The 15,502-nt window shown below is 43.3% G+C and overlaps 1 protein-coding gene across 1 annotated transcript in view; it reads right to left on the bottom strand.

Annotated features, from left to right (window-relative positions):
* Positions 1–5,904: 5,904 nt before the first annotated feature.
* Positions 5,905–15,502, bottom strand: part of LOC121292307 (EEF1A lysine methyltransferase 3-like) — a 29,944-nt gene continuing 20,346 nt past the window's right edge. Inside the window, exons 3-4 of the mRNA XM_041214158.1 lie at positions 7,404–7,515; positions 5,905–6,317 (exon numbers count right to left, since the gene is read on the bottom strand). Coding sequence (XP_041070092.1) covers positions 5,905–6,317; positions 7,404–7,515 — 525 coding nt within the window. The remainder of the gene's footprint in view (positions 6,318–7,403; positions 7,516–15,502) is intronic.

The following is a 15,502-nucleotide window of genomic DNA, read 5'->3' as shown; positions in this document are numbered from 1 at the left end:
TTGACGCTGCCCTTCTAGCTACACTGCAGCAGCTGAGATCGTGTTCAGGTATTAGACGTTTACAATGATATACGTTGAAGCAAGGTTGGCTGATTCCTACCTCACATAGCAGTAAGTGCATTTCAATGTTAGCTTTTTGCATGAATATTTGGAACATTAAGTGTATAGTCTGAATGTCACTGGTAGAAGCTCATGATCATTGGCTCATGACGGTAGACAAACCGTTGTGTAGAGGCTCGGCAATATGATGTCATTTATTTAAATATCTTCCAAAAGAAATCGCTGCCTTGACAGAAGTGTGCCGAAAACAATGACCTTTAAGCCATTTTTTAGAACTGACTTGCGAACCGCCCATGTTCGACCAAACATCGCACGAACAGGGATATGGCACACGAGCTCACGGCCGCGAACGCCAGCATTTGATATCACACGCCGAATGAGGATGTGCATTACTGATTCTATTTATTAATTGAAATGAAGTTCACCACATCTGGAATCCTAATAGTCTCATGTGGGTAATATATACGACGACGCTGAATTGGTTTTCTGTTGTCTTCTTTTCCCAGTTAGCTACGGGTTCTTAACTCCGGAATAACATCTGGACCGGCTGACAGTCAATTTCCCCTTACTGTTGCTCCCAAAAGAACAGCACGTTGTCAGACTTTTGTGCCGTAAATATGCAGTCATACTAACGTACATAGTATCTAAACTAAAGAAATGGTGTAATATTTATCGGGGAGGCGATGATAGGGTGGCGTAATCCCGTCACGGCAGATGGTGAAATTTGAATTCAATAAAAAAACTGGAATTAAAAATCTAATGATGACCATGAAACCATTGTCGATTGTTGTAAAAACCCATCTGGTTCACTAATGATATTTAGGAAAGGAAATCTGTTGTCTACACAGGACTCCAGACCTCAGTAATGTGGTTGACTTTTAAATGTCTTTTGAAACAGCCTAGCAAGTTGTACAAAAGCCGCTACAAAGTCACAAAAACGGAATGAAACCGAATGGACCACCTAACATCAACCTAGGCACCAGGAAAAACAATGGCAATCACAGCCCTGTTGACCATGCAAAGTCCTCCTTACTAACATCTGGTGGCTAGTGCCAAAATTTGGAGAGCTGTCTCACAGACTAGTCAAGCAAAAGCCTGATGTTGTCATCCTCATGGAATCATACCTTACAGATAATGTCCCAGACACCACAATCACCATCCTTTGGTATGTCCTGTCAGGCCCAGTAGAGGTGGCAGTACAGTGATATACAGTCGGGAGGGAGTCAGCCTGGGAGTCCTCAACATTGACGCTGGACCCCATTAAATCTGATGGCATCAGGTCAAACATGGGCAAGGAAACCTCCTGCTGATTACCATGTACCACCCTCCCTCAGCTGATGAATCAGTACTCCTCCATGTTGAACATCACTTGGAGGAAGAACTATGGGTGACAAAGGCGCTGAATGCACTCTGGGTGGGGAACTTCAATGTCCATCACCAAGAGTCGCTCAGTAGCACCACTGCTGGCTGAGCCCTAAATGAGATAACTGCTAGGCTGGGACTGTGGCAGGTGGTGAGGGAATCAACAAGAGGGGAAAACATACTTGACCTCATCCTCATCAACCTGCCGCAGATGTCCATGGCAGCATCTGTAGGAGTGACCACTGCACAGTCATTGTGGAGATGAAGTCCCGCCTTCACATTGAGGATACCCTCCATCGTGTGCTAAATGGGATAGATTTTAAACAGATCCAGCAACTCAAGACTGGGCATCCATGAGGTGTTGTGGGCCATCAGTAGCAGCAGAATTGTACTTGAACACAGTCTGTAACCTCATGGCCCAGCATAGCTCCCAACTCTACCATTACCATCAAGCCAGGGGATCAACACTGATTTGACGAAGAGTGCAGGAGGGCATGCCAGGAGCAAGACCAGGCATACCTAAAAATAAATTGTCAACTTGGTGAAGCTATAACACAGGACTACTTGCATGCCAAACAACATAAGCAGCAAGTGATAGACAGGGCTAAGCGATTCCCTAACCAACGGATCAGGTCTAAGCTCTGCAGTCCTGCCACATCCACTCGTGAATGGTGGTGGACAATTAAACAACTCACTGGAAGAGGAGGCTCCACAGATATCCCCATCCTCAACGATGGAGGAGCCCAGCAAATCAGTGCAAAAGATAAGGCTGAAGCATTTGTGACAATCTTCAGCCAGAAGTGCCGAGTGGATGATCCATCTCGGCCTCGTCCGGAGGTCCCCAGCATCACAGATGCCAGTCTTCAGCCAATTCGATTCACTCCACGTGATATCAAGAAACAGCACTGGATACTGCAAAGACTATGGGCCCTGATAACATTCTGGCAATAGTACTGATGACTTGAGCTCCAGACCGTGTCATGCTCCTACAATTGTTCCAGTACAGCTACTACATTGGCATCTACCCGACTTTGTGGAAAATTACCCAGGTATGTCCTATAGAGAAAAAGCAGGACAAATCCAACCCGGCCAATTACCGCCCCAGCAGTCTACTCTCGATCATCAGTAAAGTAATGAAAGAGGCTATCAACAGTGCTATCAAGTATTATCTTGCTTACTGATGTCCAGTTTGGGTTCTGCCAGGGCCACTCAGCTCCTGACCTCATTACAGCCTTGATTCACACATGGACAAAAGAGCTGAACTCCTGAGGTGAGGTGAGAGTGACTGCCCTTGACGACAAGGTAGCGTTTGACCGAGTGTGGCACCAAGGAGCCCTAGCAAAACTGGAGTCAATGGGAATCAGGGGGAAAATTCTATGCTGGTTGGACTCATACCTAGCACAAAGGTAGATATTGTGGTTATTGTAGGTCAGTCATCTCAGCTCCAGGACATCACTGCAGGAGTTTCTCAGGGTAGTGTCCTCAGCCCAACCATCTTTGGTTGCTTCATCAATGACCTTCCTTCCTTCATAAGGTCAGAAATGGGGATGGTTGCTGATGATTTCACAATTATCAGCAGCATTTGCAAGTCCACAGATACTGATGCAGTCCATGTCCAAATGCAGCAGGACCCGGACAATATCCAGACTTAGGATGACAAATAGCAAGTAACATTCACGCTGCACAAGTATCAGGCAGTGACCATCTCCAACAAGAATGAATCCAACCATCGCCTCTTGATGTTCAATGGCATTATCGCTGAATCCCCCACTGTCAACATCCTGGGGGTTACCATTGACCAGAAACTGAAGTGGACCAGCCATATAAACACTGTGGCTACAAGGGCAGGTCAGAAGCCAGGAATCATGTGATGAGTAACTCACTTCCTGACTCCCCAAAACCTGTCCACCATCTACAAGGCACAAGTCAGGAGTGTGATGGAATACTCCCCAGTTGCCTGGATGAGTGCAGCTCCCACAACTCTCAAGAAGCTCGATACCATCCAGGGCAAAGCAGCCCACTTGATTGGCACCAGATGCACAAACATTCACTCCATCCACCACTGACCCACAGTAGCAGCAGTGCATACCATCTACAAGATGCACCATAGGAATTCACCAAGGGCCCTTCGACAGCAGCTTCTAAACCCACGACCACTACTATCTAGAAGGACAAGGGCAGCAGAGAGATGGGGACACCACCACCTGGAAGTTCCGCCCCAAATCGCTCACCATCCTGACTTGGAAATATATCACCGTTCCTTCACTTTCGCTGGGTCAAAATCCTGAAACTCCCTTCTTAAGAGCACTGTGGATGTATCTACAACAAATGGACTGCAGTGGTTCAAGAAGGCAGCTCACTATCACCTTCTGAAGGGAAACTAGGGATGGGCAATAGATGCTGGCTAAGCTAGCGAAGTCCACACTCCTCAAATGAATAAAAAATAAATCCAACTCAAAGGCCTTAAATTGCCTAAACAAATTTCTTAGTCAAAATAATTCATCCATCAATCCTCCCAAAGTTCTTGTGTGTTTTTTAACTAAAGGAGTACATGGTCAATTTACTCTCTGCAATAGAAATCACCGCTGTATTTATGTGAAGGAAGTTATGCTTACTAATACGATTCTTAAAATATCAAGAGCTTAGACATGCTTTGATTGTGAGAGGATGTGTCAAAAAACTGCTTAGGGCTGTTTTATATACTGCACTCATGTGACGTGCATCCAAAATACAAACTTGTTTTACAAATAGATATAATTTAAAGAATTTAAACCATAAATGAACATCTGTACTATAGCTTTCTCTGGAATAAATAGAACCAGTGATGGTAATATCGGGGAAGAGATATTAATATGTTACTGAACCTCTCAAAAGAAGACAGGTGAAGACATTTAAAATAGCTGTTTGTTAGGAAGTTATAATAATTTTCATCATGTTATTGTAATTTATTTTAGAGTAATTGTGGGGTCTGTGTCTATAGGTCTCTGTGTGTGTGTGTGTGTATGGGACTTAATTGAATTGAAGGCACCTGGTCTGAAGGCTTTGGTGTATCAGAAGATAAGCTAGATTTGAAATGTTAAATGGGCAAACATGGGGAAAGTTTTAGAATGTGAGGTATAAAGGGATCATTTGCATTTTTCAATAAACCAGATTAGCTTGAATTCAAAAGAGGGGACAAAATGTTTCACCTAGCAATGAGAAGTTAAGAAAGAGTGTGTTTATTTTTCCCAAAGATAACTGGTAAAATTGCTACTATGATAGATTTTTATCATTGGAGAGGTAAAGTTCAATGACATAGTGAAACATGGAAATTTGCATTCAAAGAGGAAAATATGTATAAAGAAGAGAAGGCTGTTTGTAAGAGAAGCTATTTTAAGATCTAACACCAAGTATGAAAAGCCTCCAACATCTAAGCCTCAAGCTGCTCTCTACAAGGAACCAAAGCTGAGAAAACTCACTATGAATTTGACTGTCCAGGGTGTGTGCTTGCCTGGGTCTGTTAAAATCCATGTGTTTTACTGATGCTTTAATGGAGGTGTAACTGGGAGTTAGATTAATCAGGGGAGCTAGAAGTTATTATGGTAGTTATTATAGCAAGCCTATGTATGTGCTTAAAATCATTAAAAATGAAAGGTTTAATTTAGTTTTGTAAGAAACCTACAAGACTTAGTGGCCTTCTTTTTACTGAATTCAAAGCCCGCATCTCGAAATAAATACAAATTGCAAATAGTTGTGGCAGCTGCTTTAAATTTCCCTCTGGGATTCGGGCAGCTTGGCATTTAACTGGCCTGCCATAACATTGTTAAACATTGCATTAATCTGAACTTCGTGGATCTTCAGTTGGTAAAGAACTGGAACGCTTCTATGTCATTGATCACATCCAGTATTAATACCTAGTGAATGAATCATTTAATAGATTAGTTCACAGTGCTCCACCGACTGTAATCGTATTGCCAGGTTGACCAGTAAGGTGATGGGTTCTATTCCTTGCCACCTTACTGCGAGGGTCCATGTTAATCGTTATGAACTGTATGAAATGGTGCTACTGGCGGGCAGAGAACAATAAGAGGAAAGCATGAATGTGGGATTGGAGTCAGTTACCGCAAAATTGAACTTCCAGTCGCAATCATCGACTCCCCTGGTTGTTTAGTTGAAAATAATTACATAATTTGTCATGTTGGGATTAAGCTAAAGGCCTGTGTGTGGTTAACACGCTATAGTCGCTAGGTTACGAGAGAATCACGATGCGTTTCGCCAACGTGATCCCGCTACCCTCGCACAAGGTAAATAACTACTTGAGCAAGATATTAGAAAGCTATGGTCGGCGCGAGAAGGCATATGGCGTTTTAGGAAGGGGCAAATTGGACTGGGAGCTAAATGTAAGGAAATAAATTTTGAACATTTATTCTGACTTTAAAAGCGAATTCTGAATTTAAAAGCTCGTAAACCACAGAATCAGATTTAGTGACAGACGATTGCAACTTAATGTTGGGAGCCCATCCCGGGGTGTGTCCCCTTTCTGATTATTTTGTACACGAAGATATCCTTGTCCTCCATGCTGTCAACGATGTCGCAATTAAAAAACCGAGGTAGAAGCTCTTCGAAGAAAAATGCGCCTGTGCTCTCTTGTCGTAATTGACCTGAGAAGTACATTGCAGTCGTTTGTTTGGCGATATGGCACAACGTTTTTATTAACTTGCCGTGGGTAGCTGAGGGAAGGACAATATTCCAACCAAGGATGAAGTCATAATCCGTAGGGAAGTTAGAATGATCTTCGCCCCATCTCAGAGCGCGAACTTTTATACGTTGTCTGCAGACACGGGAAATGTTAATGGAGACATTGTTTTGTATTTGCTCCAGAAAGTTTAGTTGATCTGTTGTGGTAACATTTCCACCTGACGAGAGAAAAAGAAGCGTGCCCGTTTTAGTTTACCCTTGACGACTGGTCCTCTATTACGATCACAGTAGCAAAAAGTACCAACTTCAAAAGCGGCAATGCCGCTCACACAGTATTGGGCAGGATTGCTTCATTTTATACAAAAACAAAAACAGAATTACCTGGAAAAACTCAGCAGGTCCGGCAGCATCGGCGGAGAAGAAAAGAGTTGACGTTTCGAGTCCTCATGACCCTGTTTTTGTTTTTGTTTTGGATTTCAAACATCCGCAGTTTTTTGTTTTTTGCTTCATTTTATGTTACTCCCGCGATAGGCGCTGTCAGCAGAGGTCACTGTACGGCAATGTAACACGTAATTAACACGTAACACGTAACTAACCCCAATAACACTCCAAGAACTCTGCTTTCTTAAACACTGGTTTCTCTGTTGTGCACCCCATGCTATCATCGGCATAGCAATGGAAACCATTCCTTCAGCTTCTAAGCTCTGAATTTTCCTCCTTAAACCTTTCCATCCTCTCACTGCTCCTTTAAAATCTTGTTTACCTTTTAGCCATCCTTCCTGCTACTTGCCTTGGCTCTCTGTCGAATTACACTCTCATGGAGCACCCTGAGACTTTTTAAACCAGCTCTCGGTGCTTAGTTAAATGCAGGCTGTCGTTGTTTACACTCTTGGGCCCAATTTTCAGAGACTGAGCGTTGGGTTCACAGAATCTAGGACACAATATCAGTGTGCTTCTCTGATCTGTCTATGAAAATTTATATCATGCATCACATACCACTCAGCACTTATTTGAAGCTTCAATTGCTATCCGTTGACAGGCGTCCGATATATTTTATATAGTATTTTCTTAGGCCTCATTTCCATTTTTTTTGAAGATGATATAAAAACGACAAATTTACAGAAAGGAAACTGAATAACTCGCAATATATGTTTACCAAGGACAAGGGAGCTTAGTGAAATCATATATCATTCTCGGACTGGTAACCCCTTCCCCAATAAGGAGATCCTGGTCATTGTTGTCCACATTCCTTTCTGACATTAGCAGAATGATGCGGCTTGTTCACTTCCCAGCTTTTCACTCACCAAGCAACGCGGCTAATACCCCCACCATTCCATTGCCCGATTGCAGCTCAATCACTTCCTTCCCGTTAAATCCGATGTTCTGCTTCTTGATGTATCTGCAAGGAGCAATCTCCTGAAAAGATAGGACAAATGGTCGTTACGAATAAATGAGTCAGAATGTGTTGGAAATACCGGGACCTCCAACGGCTGCACTTAATGAAGGGTAGGGGCTGGGAATAAGGAATTCCTTATAGAGAGAATGAAAAGCTCTGCGGGTCTGTTTTCAAACAGTCTCACGAGCCTCACAAAAGCCTCAATTCGGACTGGTGGGTATGTTCACAGATCGCGTCATTGCCCTCTCCTGCTCATGCAACGGATCCTGGAAAAGCAATAAATAAAAGGGAACGAAACAAACTTGAGAAAAAAAAAGAATCCAGCCTGGTGTACAGCCGTCTGTTCCCTCTACAATAACCCGCAGTTCTGTAAAGAACCTCACCCAACCATTCGGAGCGTTGGCAAACCTGCACCACTGGCTTAATGTGAAGGTACAGCATCCGAGGAGGCGCCACGTCTCAATGAAATGGAAGATGTCTCGTTCTTAACTCGGTCTGTGCAATTCAATTACTCTCATGAATACCATCAAATGAACCAGCGCGAAACCGGGCGCCTCGGTGGGGATAGGAACGGTTTGAACAACAATACACACGAACGGGAATATTATCGAACGACTGGGATGAAATTCGATTCCATTTACGGCAATTGGGAAATTTAATTCCAGTTAACTAAATGAATATGAAATAAAAAACTGATGTCAGACAATAGAGACTATGAAGCTACCAAATTGTTCTAAAAGCCTATCTGGTTCACCAATGTTGAGCGAACGACACCTGCTGACCTCGATGGGATCCCAGACACACAGCCATAGGCTACCGCTGAACTGGGCTCAGGAATGGCCTAGCAATAAATGATGCCCTTGCCAGCCTATGCATAACATTTTAAAAAAGGTAGCTCCACCTCAGGTCTCACGATCGTAAACTCATCGTTTACAGCGAGAAAGCGAGATTGTGGAACGGCCCAAGCCAATAACTCCAGAACTAGAGCGAGAAATCGGGGGCCGGAAATATGAACCAACCCAATCGATAACCATGAGGCAGATTTAGTCAGTTTCGCTGCACCACTGACCTTGAGACCAGAGAAAAGCACATTGCTGTGTTTCAAATGCGTGTGAGAAATACACGCTGCAGCCAGTGACACAAATGACTGTGGACAAGATGTGCTAGATCGTTGATCCATTTCCAAAGCTATTTTTTCTAAGAACAGGAGGACTATTGCAAACCAAAGCAAACGAGAACAGAAACATAGGCTACATGTTTTGTCATAAATCCATGAGATGCAAGGCAGCGGCTTTCCTCTAACACTGCGAACTTACAGAGTCCCAGGGATGGTCAGGTTCGTCAGACTGACGACAGATGATTCTGGAGGTCTTTAACTTGCATCCGCAGAATTCGAAGTCATGGTGGGTGATAAAGAAATCTGAGAAGGAAGCCTCCATGTCAGTCCAACTTTCGTAAAGGTAGGTGCACGGCGCTTTTGACATGTTTCCTCATCAACCTCCGGATATCCCCAGTGAATCCTCTGGGATATGCAACAGGCTCTAGACGCACGATTGAAGCAGCATTTGGCATTTATATAGCGCCCTTCGAGCTCGCCAGAGATCCACAATCTCCTCACAGCCAATTACGCGTGTACTGTAATCACGCGTGATTACCGTTTTTTTCGCATTCTCAGGTCCCACCAATATTCATGAGATTGTTTAACATTGGTGACGGCAATGGGAATGTTTATCGGCTCCGTTTCAAATAATGCCACCGGATCCATTAACGCCCAAAAGGAAGATTCCTTGGTTTAACGTTATGATCAAGAAAGGCAATTCCATCAAAAACAGGGCACCTTTCTCCACTGAAGTGTTGCTTTGATTCAGATTATGTACCCAGCTCCTGCTTCAGTTTGAGCCCACGATCATTAGCTCAGGGAACAGAGTACTTTCACTGAGCCCAGTATCAGTTATACCTGTTGGAAAGTACGGTTGATAGAACTATAGTTTGCTTCTGTTAAATATTAAGATAAAAGCAACGTACTGCGGATGCTGGAAATCTGAAACAAAAACAAAAATAGCAGGAAAAACTCAGCAGGTCTGACAGCATCTGTAGAGAGGAAGATAGAGTTAACCTTTCGAGTCCGTATGACTCTTCATCACAACTGAAGAGAAATAGAAATAAGGTGAAATATAAACTGTTTAAGGGGGGTGGTACAGATGGAGCTGGATAGAGGGCCAGTGATAGATGGAGGCAAGAGAGAGATTGCCAAAGATGTCATAGACAAAAGGTCAAAGGGGTGTTGACGGTGGTGATATTAGGTAAACGATGTGCTAATGGTGACATTAAGGATAGAAAGCAGGATGAGCAAGTGACAGATGGTCCTAGTCGGGGGTGGGGTGGAGGGAAGCGATTGAAATAGGCTAAAAGGTGGAGATAAAACAATGGATGGAAATAAATTTAAAAATAATAATGCAAATAGGTGGGAAAATAAAAATATATTAAAAAATATAATAATTATTAGAAAAAGGGAATTGGAAACTGGGTAGGGATGGGACAGAGAGTTCATGATCTGAAGTCATTGAACTCAATGTAAAGTCCGGAAGGCTGTAAAGTGCCTAATCTGAAGATGAGGTGCTGTTCCTCCAGTTTGTATTGAGCTTCACTGGAACATTGCAGCAGGTCAAGGACGGACATGTGGGCATGAGAGCAGGGTGGTTTGTTGAAATGGCAAGCAACAGGGAGGTCTGGATCATGCTTGTGGACAGACTGAAGGTGTTCTACAAAGCAGTCACCCAGTCTGCGTTTGGTCTCTCCAATGTAGAGGAGACTGTACTGAGAGCAGTGAATGCAGTAGACTAAATTGAGGGAAGTGCAAGTGAAGTGCTCCTTCACTTGAAAGGGGTGTTTGGGCCCTTGGATGGTGAGGAGGGGGGAAGTAAAGGGGCAGGTGTTGCACCTTCTGTGGTTGCATGGGAAGGTGCCATGGGAGCGGGTTGAGCTGTAGGGGGTGATGGAGGAGTGGACCAGGGTCTTCCAGAGGGAACGGTCACTACGGAATGTCAACGGGGGGAAGGGGGGGTGAAGGGGAAATGTGTTTGGTGGTGGCATCATGCTGGAGTTGGTGGAAATGACAGAGGATGATCCTTTGAATGTGGAGGCTGGTGGGGTAATAAGTGAGAACAAGGGGGACCCTATCATGGCTCTGGGAAGGAGAGGAAAGCATGAGGGTGGATACGTAGGAGATGGGCCGGACACGGTTGAGGGCCCTGTCAACCACCGTGGTGGAAAACCTTGGTTAAGGAAGAAGGAAGACATGTCAGAAGAACTGTTTTGGAAAGTGGCATCATCAGAACAGATGCGACAGAGGTGAAGGAACTGAGAGAATGGGATGGAGTCCTTACAGGAAGCAGGATGTGAGGAGCTGTAGTCGAGGTAGCTGTGGGAGTCGTTGGCTTGTAATGAATATTGGTGGACAGTCTATCACCAAAAATTGAGACAGAGAGGTCAAGGAAGGGAAGGGAAGTGTCAGAGATGGATCATGTGAAAATGATGGAGGGGTAGAAATTGGAAGCAAAAGTTTGCTTCTGTTACGTATTTAGATGCCTGCTTTAGTACCACTCTAAGCTTTGGTAATCGTTCCCCTACAATTCTCACAAACTCAATTCACAACTGCTTACAAATGCACCTAACTTGTTCAGTTTCGGCGTGACAGGCTGACCGCTCTTTATACCAGAATATAGCAGCAGTGGGCTGGTCACAACAAGATTTTGCTGTCCATCAGGCTATTCCCTCAGCATATTATACCTCATAATACCTCGCATACTGTACTGTCAAAACTTCAACCAACATCTTTTTGAGATGTTCTCACAGTCTCCCTTGTCAGACTATTCCCTCTCCTTATTTGCAAGTACTGCTCCCTTGTGGAATCTATGACAATATGGAATATTTTGGCTTTCATGTTGATCAACATGGATGCCCCCAAAAAGATTGTTACTGAGCCTTCCCTTCCATGTATTGCAGGTTATCAAAACATCTAAACATAGTTGGCGGCGCATTTGCAATGTCACTAGGTTAGTCAATCCAGAGGGCGAGGCTAATAATTTGGGGACACAGGTTCAAATCCCGCCATGGCAGCTGGTGGAATTTAAGTTCAATTAATAAAATCTGGAATTGAAAACTAGTCTTAGTGATGGTGACCATGAAACTGTTATCCATTGTCATAAAACCCATTTGGTTCATTAATGCCCGTTAGAGAATAAAGCTTGGTTTGGCCTCACGTAGTCTAACTGCTCTCTGAAATGGCCTAGCCACCTCCTCAGTTCAAGGGCAACCAGGGATGGGGAACGTTGTATAAAGTGCTGGAGAGCACTTCATAGACCAGCACCCACAATTGAACCAATCATCTTGTTGAAGGGTCATGAGGACTCGAAACGTCAACTCTTTTCTTCTCCGCCGATGCTGCCAGACCTGCTGAGTTTTTCCAGGTAATTCTGTTTTTGTTTTGGATTTCCAGCATCCGCAGTTTTTTATTTTTATCCCTACCAGCAAACGGGCTTCTGGAGCGTTCTCACTGCTGCCACCAAGTGGTAGCTTTAATAATATATATCCAAGTCGGTTTCCTGCATCAATTCCAGACCGCTCTGACACTTCGGCATCTAACAGAGGATTATGACACAGTATGAAAGGATGGACTGCTTTTCAAACTCTCCACCATCTTACCTTTCAGAGCAACGATCCATCTTCTCAACTCCATGCCAAACTTCCCAACTAGAGGAAACAGTTTCGACCAATCTACTCTGTATGTTTCCCTTGGCCAAGCCCCGATATTAAATAAGCTCTCTAATGTATTAAATTCACAGAGCAAAATTTTTTAAAAATGTAAATTTAGAATAGATTCAAATGCAGAGTAATTTCAATGTGAAAGTTAATTTATAGGTTCCAGCGAATAATCGTACCTTATTGAGCTGAGGATTTTGCCAAATATGTCTGTCCAGAATGAAGAATGTGCCGAAGTTATACCTTTAGCAAAGGGATATCATTGGTTTGATTGAGCGATTGACTACATAACCATGAATGTAGTCAAAATTTCTGCAATTCCAGTTCCTTTTCATGGCAGCTGGGGATTTTTAATTCAATGAATTTCATAAATCTGGAATAAAAAATCAATAATAATGATCGTGAAACAATCAGATCGTTGTTAAAATTTCTTTGTTTAAAATTTATCTGGTGCACCAATGTTATTCAGAGAAGAGAATCTCCTCTCCTTACCTGGTTTGGTCTAAATGCAACTTAAGATCCAGTGTGGCTGCAAATTAACCTCCCTCTGAAGTGGAAGTCATCCAGTTGTATCAAACCGCTATGAAACAGTTTTAACAGGAATGCACAGGACACAACAACGGTTAATACAGTCCGGGAGATTCTGAAGCAGTAAGATAAAAGCAAAATACTGCGGATGCTGGAAATCTGTGATAGACCTCTGCTTCCTCAGAGCTCTGAGGAAGAGTCATACGGGCTCGGGACGTTGGCTCTGTTTTTCTCTCCACGGATGTTGTTAGGCCTGCTGAGTTTTTCCCAGCATTTTCTGTTTTTGTTTCAGATTCTGAAGCAACTTCCTCCCTAAGTATGGGAATTTGTGCTGAAATAGGGAGAGACGCTCTACAGGCCATTCAAGCATCAGGTTGAGACATTGACAGAAACATTTATTTTAGTAGAAAACCCAAGTATTTTTAAATTGGAATTGTAGTAGGGCCTGTGTCTATGTGTGTATCTAAGTGTGTGTCTATGTCGGTAGTGCACCTGCCTCAAAGCTTGAAGGCCCCGGATTCAAGTCCCATTCCCGGAATTGCTAACCATGGAAGGGGAGCGCACACCTGCGCAGTACTTCAACCACTTGACACTATAGTCATAGGGTTATACAGCACAGAAACAGGCCCATCGTGTCTGTGACGACCATCAAGCACCGATCTATTCTAATCCCATTTTCCAGCACTTGGCCTGTATGCTATGGCGTTTTAAGTGCTGATCTAAATACTTCATAATTCATCTAAATTCTCCAAGCGAGAAACAAGTGTAAAGGTACGCCAAGCAAGCAGTCATTTCAGCCAAAGTTGTCATCGCCATCCCTAGATTTGTCCTGTCCCACTGGTAGCAGAGGTCTATCACAGGTGGCGGCACAGTCGTGAGGGAGTGACCCTGGGCATATTCAGCATTAATTCAGGACACCATGAAGTCTCATGACATCTGGCTAGCGCAGGCACTGAATACACTCCAGCTGGGGGACTTCGCTGTTTTTCATGAACAGTGGCTTGACCGAGATCGGCAAATCCTGAAGGAGATTGCTGTATCAGGTGATGTGACACTGCGAGCATGTGAGATAAAGAGTGGAACCAATCTTTACCAATTCCAGTAAAATTGGGAACCCCGAGGCGCAATAGATTTTGGATCTTGAGATACAAGGGGTATGTGAGAACATTTGATGTAGCGAGTGACAAACGAACTGTGTCATGAAGAGATATTAATGTCTATAATATTATTTGAAATTATTTTTAAATTGGAATTGTAGTAGGGTCTGTGTCTATGTGTGTGTCTAAGTGTGTGTCTATGTGTGGCTTAATTGGTTTAAAGCCTACTAGTTTGTGCTTTGAGGTATAGTAGTTTGAGATGTTAATTAGCTAAACATAAGAGAGTTAAAAGGTAAGATGTAAATTTACATTTGTTGAATAAAGCATTCAAGAGTGGGGGCAAAATCTTGCACCTAGCTGGGAGATGCCAAGTAACATATTTATATTTCTAACCAAATTAGTGGAATGAAAGGATTATTGTTAGGAGAGTAAAATTAAAAAACCTAATAATACAATGGAAAAATTTACACTCAAAGGGGAAGCTAGGTATAAACAGAAAGGAGTTTGTGTGTGGGTCAGAGGCATTTAAGATCTAACCAGCCTGTAAGCCTACAACTGTGTCTGCAAAGGAACCTCATTTTGAATTCATACGGTCAAATGTGCTTTGCCTGGCGTCTGTTAAAAGTCTATGGGTTATTGGTGCGTTGGTGAAGATTTACCTGGGCGTGATTAAGTTTGGGGATTTGTTTGAAAGTTATTATGGTAGTAATTTGTAGGCATGTGTCCGTGTTTAATTTGTTGTTAAGTTAATAAGTGTTTAATTTAGTTTTATATAAAAAAAACCCTTCGAGGCTCGATAGTCTTATTCCTGAATTCAGAGCTGCATCTCAAAACATACCATTTGAAAATATAGGTTATGTCAGTTGTTCAAGTTTCCCACTGGGATTTAAACAACACAGCCTTTACTAACTTCTGTGTCATAACGCCTGGAACTCACTGTCCACGAGGGTGGTGGAAGCAGAGACACTGAATGATTTCAAAAAGAAAGTGTGTCAGCACTTGAAGGAAATCAATTTCTAAGGCTACAAGGGTCAGAGTGGGGAGTGGGACTGATTGGCTTACTCCCCGGGGAGCCGGCATGGACTCGATGGGCCGAATGGCCTCCTTCTGTGCCGTAAATTACTCTATGACTCTATGAATAGCAGAATTGCATTCAGCCACAATCTATAACCTCATGGCTCGACATATCCCCCACTCTACCATTGCCATCAGCCAGGGGATCAAACCTTGTTCTATAAGGAGGGCATGCCAGGAGTAGTGCCAGACGTACTTAAACGTGAGGTGCAACTTGGTGAAGTTACAACAATACATTCATAATCAACAGTGGAAGCAGCATATCATAGACAGAGCTAAGTGATCAAGCATGCAAGGATCAGATCAAATCTTTGCTGTCTTTCCACATACAGTCACGAATGGTGACGAACAATTAAACAACTAATCGGTTGTAGGGGTTGCATAAATATCCTCATCCCCAGTAATGGTGAAGCATAGCACAAAAGACAAAGCCGAAGCGTCAGCAACCATCAGCCACAAGTGCCGTATGTATGATCCTTTCGCTTCCTCCTGAGGTCCCCAGAATCACATACATCAGTTTTCAAGAAATTCGTTGACTACCGCACCT

The sequence above is a fragment of the Carcharodon carcharias genome, chromosome 20 (genome assembly GCF_017639515.1).
Source record: "Carcharodon carcharias isolate sCarCar2 chromosome 20, sCarCar2.pri, whole genome shotgun sequence".
Lineage (NCBI taxonomy): Eukaryota > Metazoa > Chordata > Chondrichthyes > Lamniformes > Lamnidae > Carcharodon > Carcharodon carcharias.
Note: the sequence above shows the minus strand (reverse complement) of the source record. Positions and strands in the feature narration are given on the sequence as shown.